The 12013-nt window shown below is 45.4% G+C and overlaps 1 protein-coding gene across 4 annotated transcripts in view; it reads right to left on the bottom strand.

The window, feature by feature from the left end:
• Window positions 1–12013, bottom strand: part of cadm1b (cell adhesion molecule 1b) — a 100634-nt gene that overhangs the window by 8489 nt on the left and 80132 nt on the right. For 3 of the 4 annotated variants that reach the window (XM_076976462.1, XM_076976459.1, XM_076976460.1), the window contains one exon: window positions 6256–6315. The exons of the other annotated variant lie outside the window; for it this stretch is intronic. In XM_076976462.1, coding sequence (XP_076832577.1) covers window positions 6256–6315 — 60 coding nt within the window. The remainder of the gene's footprint in view (window positions 1–6255; window positions 6316–12013) is intronic. 4 annotated transcript variants of the gene reach the window in all.

Here is a 12013-nt window from a genome sequence, read left to right as displayed (position 1 = left end):
GGGGTCTTATATATAGTGCAAAATTACTTACCTGGAGCAGCTTAATTTAGAGGCAACAATGCCAGATACAAGGTGCAAACGTACACTGACCGGAAAGGCCTGTTGGCTTTTGATCAACACATACAAACATTCTTGTGAATTACTTTCAGGGATTTTGACCGTAGTAAATATGTGCGGTAGATATGTGCGGTAGATATGTGCGGTAGATATGTGCGGTAGATATGTGCGGTATCTTTGGTCCCTGCAGGGACGTGTGCCCACAGTCTATTGTGATGCACGCTACCTGAACACAGGCCAAACTCTCCCAGTCTGAACATCATGGTAAGAAGAACAGAGCGTGCCTTAGAAGTCTGCATGATGAAGACTTGTATGCTTATGACAGGTCTGGAGAGGACCTGTACGCTCACGGCAGGTCTGGAGAGGACCTGTACGCTCACAGCAGGTCTGGAGAAGACCTGTACGCTCACGACAGGTCTGGAGAAGACCTGTACGCTCACGGCAGGTCTGGAGAAGACCTGTACGCTCACGACATGTCTGGAGAAGACCTGTACGCTCACAACAGGTCTGGAGAAGACCTATACGTCAGGTCTGGAGGCAGATCAGAGAAATATGTCTCTTCTGAAATTATATGCACGCACCTGAAAAAATGCGTCTATAAGTGAAAACAGTTGTGGAAATTGTAAATTCTGTACCTAAAGGAGGGGTAATTATGTAAGGTATTTTCCCATTATTTCCACAAAGGAAGCCTACAGGAAAGTGGGAGGTTGAACCGGAGCGTTCTAGCTCATGTGAGCTCACAACACATGACATCAGATATGGACCGACCTCCGTTGTACTAAAATACACTTTGATTAAACTGACTCAAAAATGTCAATCAACAGTTAATCGCATTCATGCATCAGTGACTGTCCCTGCCCTTACAGAAAAATTGGGTCCATTTTTAGTTCAGGAAGGTACATTTGCATTTGAAAAAAAGCAATAAAAGTCAGAGAAATGCTGTGGCCATTAAAGAGATAAAATTCGGAGAATGGAGGAAGTCTGGACTTTAACATATCCATCATCAAAATATCTCAAAATCACACTTTCACTGTCTGGGAAGCACTTCAGCCTCACCTGAGACGCTGCTGCCTTAATCTGTACTAAATCTGTTCTCAGCAGGACAGCAAGTGAGTTTCAAATGAGGCCCTGTCAGCTGAGATTCAGTGGGGATCAAATTCTGAGAGGCTGACCCGTCCCAAGGAAGCGTGTGGGCCGCTCTGGGCATCAGTGACTCGCCTCTCTCCAGAAGCAGGTCACTGGTATCATTTAATGACCAACAAGCAGTTGTCAGGTAAATCCTCTAAGCTGCTAACGCAGTGCTGTTATAGCTCTGTGCTGTTTAAGTGACTGTGGAGTCTGAGTGTTAGTTGTTGGGCTGCGGTGGTGCTTGTTCAGTCTGAGCATCATATGTTGGCTGTGCTGGTGTTTGTCAGGGTGGAGTTTGAGTGTTAGTTGTTTGGCTGTTCTGGTGTTTATCGCGGTGGTGTTTGAGCATTAGTTGTTTGGCCGTGCTGGTGTTTGCCATGGTGGAGTTTGAGTGTTAGTTGTTGGGCTGTGCTGGTGTTTGTCAGGGTGGAGTTTGAGTGTTAGTTGTTGGGCTGTGCTGGTGTTTGTCAGGGTGGAGTTTGAGCATTAGTTGTTGGGCTGTGTTGGTGTTTGTCATGGTGGGGTTTGAGTGTTAGTTGTTGGGCTGTGCTGGTGTTTGTCAGGGCGGTGTTTGAGTGTTAGTTGTTGGGCTGTGCTGGTGTTTGTCAGGGTGGAGTTTGAGCATTAGTTGTTGGGCTGTGTTGGTGTTTGTCATGGTGGGGTTTGAGTGTTAGTTGTTGGGCTGTGCTGGTGTTTGTCAGGGTGGAGTTTGAGTGTTAGTTGTTGGGCTGTGCTGGTGTTTGTCAGGGTGGTGTTTCAGTGTTAGTTGTTGGGTTGTGCTGGTGTTTGTCGTGGTGGTGTTTCAGTGTTACTTGTTGGGCTGTGCTGGTGTTTGTCAGGGCGGTGTTTGAGTGTTAGTTGTTGGGCTGTGCTGGTGTTTGTCAGGGTGGAGTTTGAGCATTAGTTGTTGGGCTGTGCTGGTGTTTGTCATGGTGGTGTTTGAGCATTAGTTGTTTGGCCATGCTGGTGTTTGTCATGGTGGAGTTTGAGTGTTAGTTGTTGGGCTGTGCTGGTGTTTGTCACGGTGGTGTTTGAGCGTTAGTTGTTGGGCTGTGCTGGTGTTTGTCACGGTGGAGTTTGAGCGTTAGTTGTTGGGCCTTTGAAGCACTCCTCTCCTCAGAAAACCATATTTAGGCCTTGAACTGTTGCCTGCTGCCTGTTGCTAGGTTACACGGAGAGGATGAAAAATAAAACGTGTATCAAAAGAGAGAGAAGTGTGGCATGGGTGTGAAGGCATGAAAGCAGGCTGGTGAAAGGCAAAGCCCCTCATGAACCTGCTCCTAAATGAAGATGGGGAGGATGTGGAGGAAGTGTAGGTTCAGCACCTGCGGTGACATCTCAATTAACCATCGCATCTCCCGCAATAACAAAAAAACCTCACTGCTGCCTACAGCGCAGGCCTGCCTCTTAGCGCAGGGGCCGTTTACAACTAGGTTTACTATATTTAGGCTTATTTATTCTTCAAAAAATATATATTTTAAAGGGGATGTAGTGCAAATTCTACAGTCAGTAAGTAGAGTGGCAGTGACAGCAGTGATACAGCTGCGACAGAAAGAAAGAGAGACAGCATGATTTAATTTTAGTTTCCTAGCATATGGTTCGACTTGGCTGAATAATCATGCCAGTGCATTAATACTGAACACTGGCCTCTCAATATGGCGTGTTAGGACATATGGAGATGTAAAGGACTGTATAAGCACGCAAAGCCCACTTAAAGTACGTTGTGCTTTTAACATGCTCCAAGACGAACGTGTGCGGTGCAGTTGCAGGTCTCAGCTGGTCCTCGACGGTCCAACACGGTGGCCTGTCTCCCCCTGCCCGCCCCAGCTCATGCAGTGAGGACCATGCTGAGGTAATCTACCAAGCTTTTAGGTCTCTGCATGGGACCAGACCGACCTCTGTATACACAACCTCCATCCGCGGGGTCTGTATTATTAAAGTGGGCTATGGGACTGGACGTGAAGGAGTTCGAAGACAGGTGGGGGGGGGGGGGGGGGTATTTTGGAGGGGGGGAGTGAACACAGAGCTGAGGAGGTGCAGAGGGGAGACTGTGGCTACCCAAGCTGCTAAGACCAGGGGCCACGGGAAAGACGGGGGCCAACGGCAGCATCAGTGCTGCAGGTACAGGGAGAGCTGTGTGGTTAGGGGATGAGGGGTTAGGGGATGAGGGGTTAGGGGATGAGGGGTTAGGGGATGAGGGGTTAGGGGATGAGGGGTTAGGGGAGGTGGGGTTAGGGGAGGTGGGGTTAGGGGAGGTGGGGTTAGGGGATGAGGGGTTAGGGGAGGTGGGGTTAGGGAATGAGGGGTTAGGTGAGGTGGGGTTAGGGGAGGTGGGGTTAGGGGATGAGGGGTTAGGGGAGGTGGGGTTAGGGAATGAGGGGTTAGGGGAGGTGGGGTTAGGGGATGAAGGGTTAGGTGAGGTGGGGTTAGGGGATGAGGGGTTAGGGGAGGTGGGGTTAGGGGAGGTGGGGTTAGGTGAGGTGGGGTTAGGGGAGGTGGGGTTAGGGGATGAGGGGTTAGGGGATGAGGGGTTAAGGGATGAGGGGTTAGGGGATGAGGGGTTAGGTGAGGTGGGATTAGGCTGAACACCACACACACCTCCCACACTCCTCCACACCCCACCAGGCGTGCCAAAGAACAAACAGTCCACTTTTACTGTTAAAGCATACCCATAATCCTCTGCCCTAGAGATGCACTTTTGCTCAGCTCATCTGTAGCTGTGCTGTAACGTTTAGAGTCTGAAGCTGATGTGATGTGAGGCCGGGCTGTGGTGTGTCACGTTACAGTACAGTGATGTGTGTGTTTTGGTTGTATTAGAACTGGTATGAAGTTTTTAAGGTTTACTCCTCTGGTCATGAAGACAGTGAAGGCCCCCCGGTTTCTCCATTTTGGTTCACAACAAAAAAAAAAAGTATTAGCTGTTCATCTATTTATGAAGATGTATTTCTTGCCAAAACATTTTTTTTAAAGCTGACATCCACCTACATATTTCCAAAACAGACCCACAGTAAATCAGCTCATCCTCATACCCACATATAATAAAGCACTCTGATCCATACCCACTTTCATCCGGCATAAATCACCATCTCATTTCACATCTTAACAGTGCTCAGAAGAATGTACATGAAAGGCCGTAGCCACCGGCGTCCGCTATTGACCGGCCGTTGCTAGGTTAGCTCGCAGACCCAAGTGGGTTTGGCCAAGATCCTTCTTCACTCCACGGAGCTTCAGGCTCTGCTGAACATCACTGTTCCATGTTCTTATCAATGACCAGACTGGGTGAACTTCAAGGCTGATAACATCCCGCCCGCTTCAAACCGCCCCTCAACACCCGAGCTCGTCACTCCCCGCTGCCTGACTGGTTTATCTTCTGTGTTTGAAAGCAAGCTTGAATGTTAATCCGGGGTTAAGACCAACGCTGATAATGCACCCGTGCACCTGCGCCCGTGTTCACTGAGGCCTTACTGATAGGGAGGAAGACAATAGATATTCTATATAGATAGAATATACATCGCCACACTTCGGGGCTTGTGATCACGCAGAGACAAAACATTGAGTTGTTGTCCAGGTTTGTGAAGTCTAATCCCATAACATGCTTCGGCTTGCCAAGCGTATCAATCATCACGAGCACCGTGATGCAGTGAAGCTTAGGTGCTTGTCAAAAGTTGCAGAGGACTCGCATTTACGCATTTAGTTTAGATTATAAATGGCAATCATCTTGAAATGTCACAGCCTAAATCTACCCAGCCCTTTAGCAAGACATTATGGCTTAATTGATTTTTTTTTAAGTGTAGTGCTCCTCATCCTTTATCACTCTTTGCCAGTTCATCAAAAATGCATTACGATTCTAGGTTCCCTGGACCTACTAACATTGATTTATTTGGCTTGTGTCCCAGTTCTAAGCTGCTCTCTGTATGTGGAGAAACATGAATCAGAGCTCAAGACGGCAGCATGGAATGGTAGCTTCACCCCCACGCCCAAACAGGGCTGATGGCTTCCAATCATTTCCAGATCTCAAACTCGTAACCTTCACTGCAACTTCAGATAGCAAGTCAATTTACACCAGCTGTATCTCCATCCCTAGAATTTTAAAATTGGACAACCCTGTCTGTGTAAAATCTGTTATAATGATCTCTGTAATACGGTGTCTCTAAAATCACTGCTTAAAACACAATGAATGGGCAGTGCTTAATAAACAATGAATTAAGCAGACATGAAATTTTAAACAAGCTTGAAACGAAACATCGTGAAACACATTTATTTTGAGTTGCTTGAAGTCATCTGTAATAATTTTGTGATGGTGATCTAAGTCCTGACAGGCTTGAACTGCAGCACCGGGTCGAGATTTTCTCTGTGCTAAAGATCAAATGCCTGACGGGGGGGGGGGGGGATGAGGGGGGAGGCGTTGATGAGGGGGGAGGCGTTGACGAGCCCTTCCTGACAGGTGGGGAGACCTGCTCGGACACCCAGCGTGCTATCAGCAGGGTGATCTTATTAGAGCAGCCTGTCCAGCAGAGGTGCACCCCACACCCCCCCCCCCCCCCCCCCCCCCCCCCTTGTCTGTTACAGCTTAGACTCCATAAACACACACACACACACACACACACAAAATCACATTTGCACTGACAGACACATACACACAGTTCTGTAATACTATCTTCGTGGGGTCCTCTACTATCTTGTGTATTGCAGTAGCTGCTATGTCATGTTTGTCCTGAACCTAACTTAACCCTGACCGTAACTACTGACCGTAACTACTGACCATAACTACTGACCTCAGTAGCCAAAAGGAAGTTTATGTTTTTTTTAATAAATAATTCATTTTTAGTTTTTATTTCTGTGGACCAGCCAAATTGCCCCTATATTATAAAACCCTTTGTTTTCCAAACATCACAAGTTTTTTTGTTTTATTAAAAAATAACACATGCACACAAATACACAAACACAAACATGCAAAACAGCAAACAGGAGGTACAAAGAGACACAGATAAAAGAGACAAGCAAGAAGACCACAAGCAGGCAGGCAGGTGAGATGGCAGTAGAGGCCTGGGTCTGGGGGGCGTACAGTACCTTGGACAGCGTCAGGGTTGATGGTGGGAGTAGTGGGGGGGAGGGATGTGGCGAGAACATCTAGATGGGGAAACAAAACCAAAAACACACACAAGAGGCAGAAATGACAAAAGGGAAAGAACCAATGGACTGAATGTAGGCGTGATCACAGCGAGATCATTCAGAGCTACGCCACCCCTCTCCAGCAGAAACAGAAGGGCTTACTGCAGACAACAAAGAAATGGTTAATGTGCTGATTTCTTCACAGCAATGTAACACACCTGAGAAGTCTACAGTGAACCATGTGTTCTGAATTATTGTGTTATCTTAATTAGACAACTTGAAGTCACACTAACCTGTGGGAGATATTATGTCTCTTATCATGTGATTAATAGGGGAAGGGACTCAAACTGCAGTGACACTTCTGTTCTTCTGGCTTAATTAGTTAAAGAAAAACAGACGGAGGTGCTTCTGATGACCAGCAGTGACACTTGAGAAAGTGATACTCAAGAACACAAAAAAATCAGAAGAACACAAAAAACCAAGATCATGGGAGAAGAACAGAACAGAAGAATGGAACAAAAGAACAGAACAGAACAATAGAACAGAAGAACAGAACAAAAGAACAGAAGAACAGAAGAACAGAACAGAACAAAAGAACAGAAGAACAGAAGAACAGAACAGAACAAAAGAACAGAAGAACAGAACAGAACAATAGAACAAAAGAACAGAAGAACAGAAGAACAGAACAGAACAAAAGAACAGAACAATAGAACAGAAGAACAGAACAGAACAATAGAACAGAAGAACAGAACAAAAGAACAGAAGAACAGAAGAACAGAACAGAACAAAAGAACAGAAGAACAGAAGAACAGAACAGAACAATAGAACAGAAGAACAGAAGAACAGAACAAAAGAACAGAAGAATAGAAGAACAGAACAAAAGAACAGAACAGAACAAAAGAACAGAAGAACAGAACAAAAGAACAGAAGAACAGAACAAAAGAACAGAAGAACAGAACAGAAGAACAGAACAGAACAAAAGAACAGAAGAACAGAAGAACAGAACAAAAGAACAGAACAAAAGAACAGAACAGAACAAAAGAACAGAAGAACAGAACAATAGAACAAACGAACAAACGAACAGAAGAACGTGCTACACCCAACATTCTTCCTTCCCCAGGTATTTTCCATGGCAACACAAAAGGAAAACTACAGTCTTCAGTATGCAGAAGATGAACCCAGCGAGTGCTGTGGGCTTGGTGCGTTATATGATGGGGACTGACTGGTATGAACATGGCATTATCATATTTCATAAAACCTTGAGAATCACCCGCCTAATGCAGCAATGGCTTAAAAAAAAGAGTAAAAAGCAGGCAAGCTATTGCACTACAGATGTGTGAGTGTCTCTGCTACCTGCCCGTCATCCCCCCCCACATGCACAGGCCCCTTACTGAGGAGCAGGCACAGCGGGTAAAATTGGCTGGCTGTTTCCATTGCTTTATTGCCTGTTCTCCATCAAAAGATCCCAGTAGGGGCCCAAACACTTCCCAACTAATGATAAACCATCAGGAACGATGTCGTGTCTGTGGACCGGGGCTGCTGGGAACCCGGGCCCTCTGATGAAAATATTTGGGGGATTTCACGCCTCGTGACCGGCTGTAGACGGGGGTGTTGGAAATGTCAGCGTGTCCCGTCACACGGCGAGCATGCAGACGAGGGGGTCCTGCACCAAAGGTCTGAGGAGGATGCGACATGCATAATAGTCGAGCAAACAAGAATTTTACACGGGCAATTTGCAGGCCAGCAGACTGTGGGCTTGATGTTGTGCGCACTGAAATATGAATGTGATTTGAGCTTGCAAGATTTTCCATGATTTTCTTCAGGAAGGATCTGTGTCTCCACGACTTCCAGCACCTACTGTCTTTGTTTGATGCAATTGTGATTCACTATTATTCTGGGCCTCATACGTTACTGACTACAACAGCAGCAAGAGGAACGGTACCAAAGAAGTAACCCAGTAACCCAATTCAGCCCTAAGCCCAAAACAGCAGACAGCTTTGGTTCAGCTGTGCGTCCAGCGTGAGAGGTGTTATCAGCTCCGGACGTCCACCATAGTCTGCACACCCATGGGCCTCCACAGAAGAAAGAAGAGTAAAAGTATCAGAGAGCCAGCTCTCACTCCGTCCGTGTTTTAAATGCCATGAAACGCCTTTTGTCCACGTTTAGTATGAAAGCAGATCGCTTCCAAAGCATCCGGCCCCAACCATGAACGTTGGACTGCTTATTTAGTGGTTAAGTGTAGAAAATAATAGAGCCTATTACTTCCAATTTTTGTTTAGGTCTAATCACTCATATAATCACATGATCATAGGGTTGATAAAATAACTTTGGCATACACACTATATTTGAGAGCTATCTGAGAGCTATATTTAAAAAGCTTATTTAATTTCCTATTACATCCAGTAACACTGATAGTACCTTGTGAGGAGAGGAGGAAGAGGAGGAAGAGGAAGAGGAGGCAGAGAGGCTGAACCCCAACAGAGGCCAAACTGCAGTTAGGTCTGACAGCTTCTGGATCTAGTGTGAGCTCTTCTGGGTTCTGCTAGATCTAGAGTGAGCCCTTCTGTGAGCTCCTGGGTCTACAGTGAGGTCCTCTGTGAGCTCCTGGGTCTACAGTGAGGTCCTCTGTGAGTTCCTGGGTCTACAGTGAGCTCCTCTGTGAGCTCCTGGGTCTACAGTGAGCTCCTGTGTCAGATGCTGACTCTAGAGTGAGATCCTCTGATAGCTGCATGATTCTAGAGCACTCGTGCTCATGTTGAACAACAAAAGAACTTCTTACACATTTTTATTGTCCAGTATTTAATTATTTCCCAACTGTTCATTAATAAGTCAGAGTATTTTGTTTCTTTTATATTTAGTATGAACTTATAAATTGGTCAAAATTATTTTTTTTTTATTTAAAGACAATGTGTAATAGCCAGTGTTTAAATAGTACTTTAAATAGTACAGTGTTTAAAGTGTTTCTGAGACTCAGACTCATAACCTGGAATTTTCTTTCAGATTTTTCTTGGATCTCCACTTACAACATTTGTATTGCTTTATGTCCCAAAAACACAATTCATAATTAATTTTGCATTATCATTTTTCATCCTCTCTTTTGCCCCTTAAAATGAATCAGGCTTTTTCTGTTACTGCACCTTTAAGACAGATTTAAGATAAATGAGCATCTGTTTCTGATTGGATGCCCTGCATCTCCATGAATGAAAATGTACGTGGGAGGGGCTAAACTGATTATTCTTATGACATCTAATTATGATTAATTGTGAGTAATTTAAAACATGTCCTTATATTGACTCAGGAAGTGAGTGAATAAGAATATTTATATATTACTTCAATATTTTGACCTAAAAACAGTTGGGGGAGCACTTTTGTCTACGTCTGAGGCCCTGCCCTGCTCTGGACACAGATCTGTCTGGACATGAAGTCTGGACACAGAACTCTCTGGACACAGGGCTGTAAGACAGAGTCAGGACAGGCAGGACAGAGTCAGGACAGGCAGGACAGAGGCAGGACAGGCAGGACAGAGTCAGGACAGGCAGGACAGAGTTTGATCACCCTGCTGTCAGACTCACATTTGCTCCGTTATAATCACATCATACTTGCCAAAGAATTGATGCACTCAGCACCGACCTGCACTCCCGACATGCCACTCCCAAACTGCACTCCCGACCTGCACTCCCAAACTGCACTCCCGACACGCCACTCCCGACACGCCACTCCCGACACGCCACTCCCGACACGCCACTCCCAAACTGCACTCCCGACACGCCACTCCCAAACTGCACTCCCGACACGCCACTCCCAAACTGCACTCCCGACACGCCACTCCCGACCTGCACTCCCGACACGCCACTCCCAAACTGCACTCCCGACACGCCACTCCCAAACTGCACTCCCGACACGCCACTCCCGACCTGCACTCCCGACACGCCACTCCCAAACTGCACTCCCGACATGCCACTCCCAAACTGCACTCCCGACACGCCACTCCCAAACTGCACTCCCGACACGCCACTCCCAAACTGCACTCCCGACACGCAAATTAACTGCTAAAAAAAGTGTAATAATAACATCAGTAACAACAACAATAACAATATTAATAACACTATAGAGAATATTGGACATTAATTGTACATTTTTGTCCTTATTATAATTTAGTGATAGACAATTCAAAACAAGTCAAAATGCCACAACTTAAGACTTTGGAAGCAGAGATAAAAAAAGTAAACACTCAATTAGCTGGACTACACTAATTATCTCTACCAACAAATTAAATGCATTGCCTGAATCACACCTGCTAGCCATATTCCACTGTGAATACCATAAAAAACGAAACACGCACACAGATAAGAGACACACACTAATTAAGCTCGATTGCATGATCAGTGAAGGAAATCAATCCCCCTGTGAGCTGCAACGTGGATTCTTCTGTTTGGTCTGGTGTTACTGCACCTTATCCAGGGTGAATACTGCAAACGCACGGAGCACTGGGCTTCCCAAACTAAAGTAGGTGGACTTTCTCCAGTACACTTTGTGTTGAATTTGAGTTTTTTAATAGATACGGCTACTGTTTGTGCTTACAGTGTGTATAAATTTTAAAAATGTGTGATGGAGAATTTTTGAAAACATTTTTTGAAAAAAAATGTTGTATTCAGTGCACAAAAATACATAAAACCAGTTTTATTTCAGGAAGCAAAATTACTGTTGACCAGTGATTAAATGCTACAATGAACATTTTCAAGCCTTGTAAAGCGTAACGTTGACTCAGAATACGATCCTGTCAAATTTTTTGGCAAAAGACTTCCACGTCTTTGACTGCAAATGTTGTTGTATAGTTTAAAAGTCCCTTGTACATGTTGTGTGAGGTCTGTTGGGCCCTGGGAGGGGTGTGGTGGCCATACGTGTGGAAAGGTCTAAGTCGAATTTAACCGAACCCCCATGAGACAGTCTAGTAAAACGCTGCTCATTCCTGCATCTGCAATATCGTTACTGCATCACAATATTCTGCTTTTAATTCCTTACACGAGGGTTTTTCACAACTGTGGCTATTGATTGCTCCCTATAGGGATACTGGCAGCAGAACTGCTTCTGAATGAAATAACTAAACACACCTTCTCCTTATGTAATTCCTCCATATTTCAGGAAAGCCAATCAAATATCTCAAAAATACACTTTGGAAACACTTTCTGTTGCCACACCAAAAATACCAAGTGAGGTAATTAAATTCATTTGCACTGACATTAAAAGGTTTCTGAGTGGCCATTGTTCCTACTAACGTACTATTAGAGTCTATAGGAGCTACAGCTGTAAACTCTTGTGTCCATGATGGTTCTAGTGTGGTGGGTGATTCACGACTGGCACTGGTGTTACTTTTTCTCATCTCATGGTGAAATAAACCATGTCTTTGTCCTCCACCCGAGCTATAAGTCAGAGAAACCTCTGTGTTAAGTTATGGCCCTCACGCTCCGTTGAACCGTTCGTGGACCAGCACGCTCACTCAAGAGCAAAACATCGCTCGTGTCATTTCCTGGAAGCCACTGAGCAGCTGAGACGTAACAAATCACGGAGCCTTTCAAACAACCCTCCTCTTCCTCTGGCCAAACTTGCCCCAGGAGGAAGATCGTTATGACACGCAAGATCGTTATGACAGAGGCTGATCATTATGACATTATGACACGCTTGCGGAGGTGGACCCATGACGCTGATCGCTGCCTGA

Source organism: Brachyhypopomus gauderio, chromosome 16 (assembly GCF_052324685.1).
Source record: "Brachyhypopomus gauderio isolate BG-103 chromosome 16, BGAUD_0.2, whole genome shotgun sequence".
Classification (NCBI taxonomy): Eukaryota; Metazoa; Chordata; class Actinopteri; order Gymnotiformes; family Hypopomidae; genus Brachyhypopomus; species Brachyhypopomus gauderio.
The sequence above is the reverse complement of the archived record's forward strand: the minus strand, read 5'-3'. Positions and strand labels throughout refer to the sequence as shown.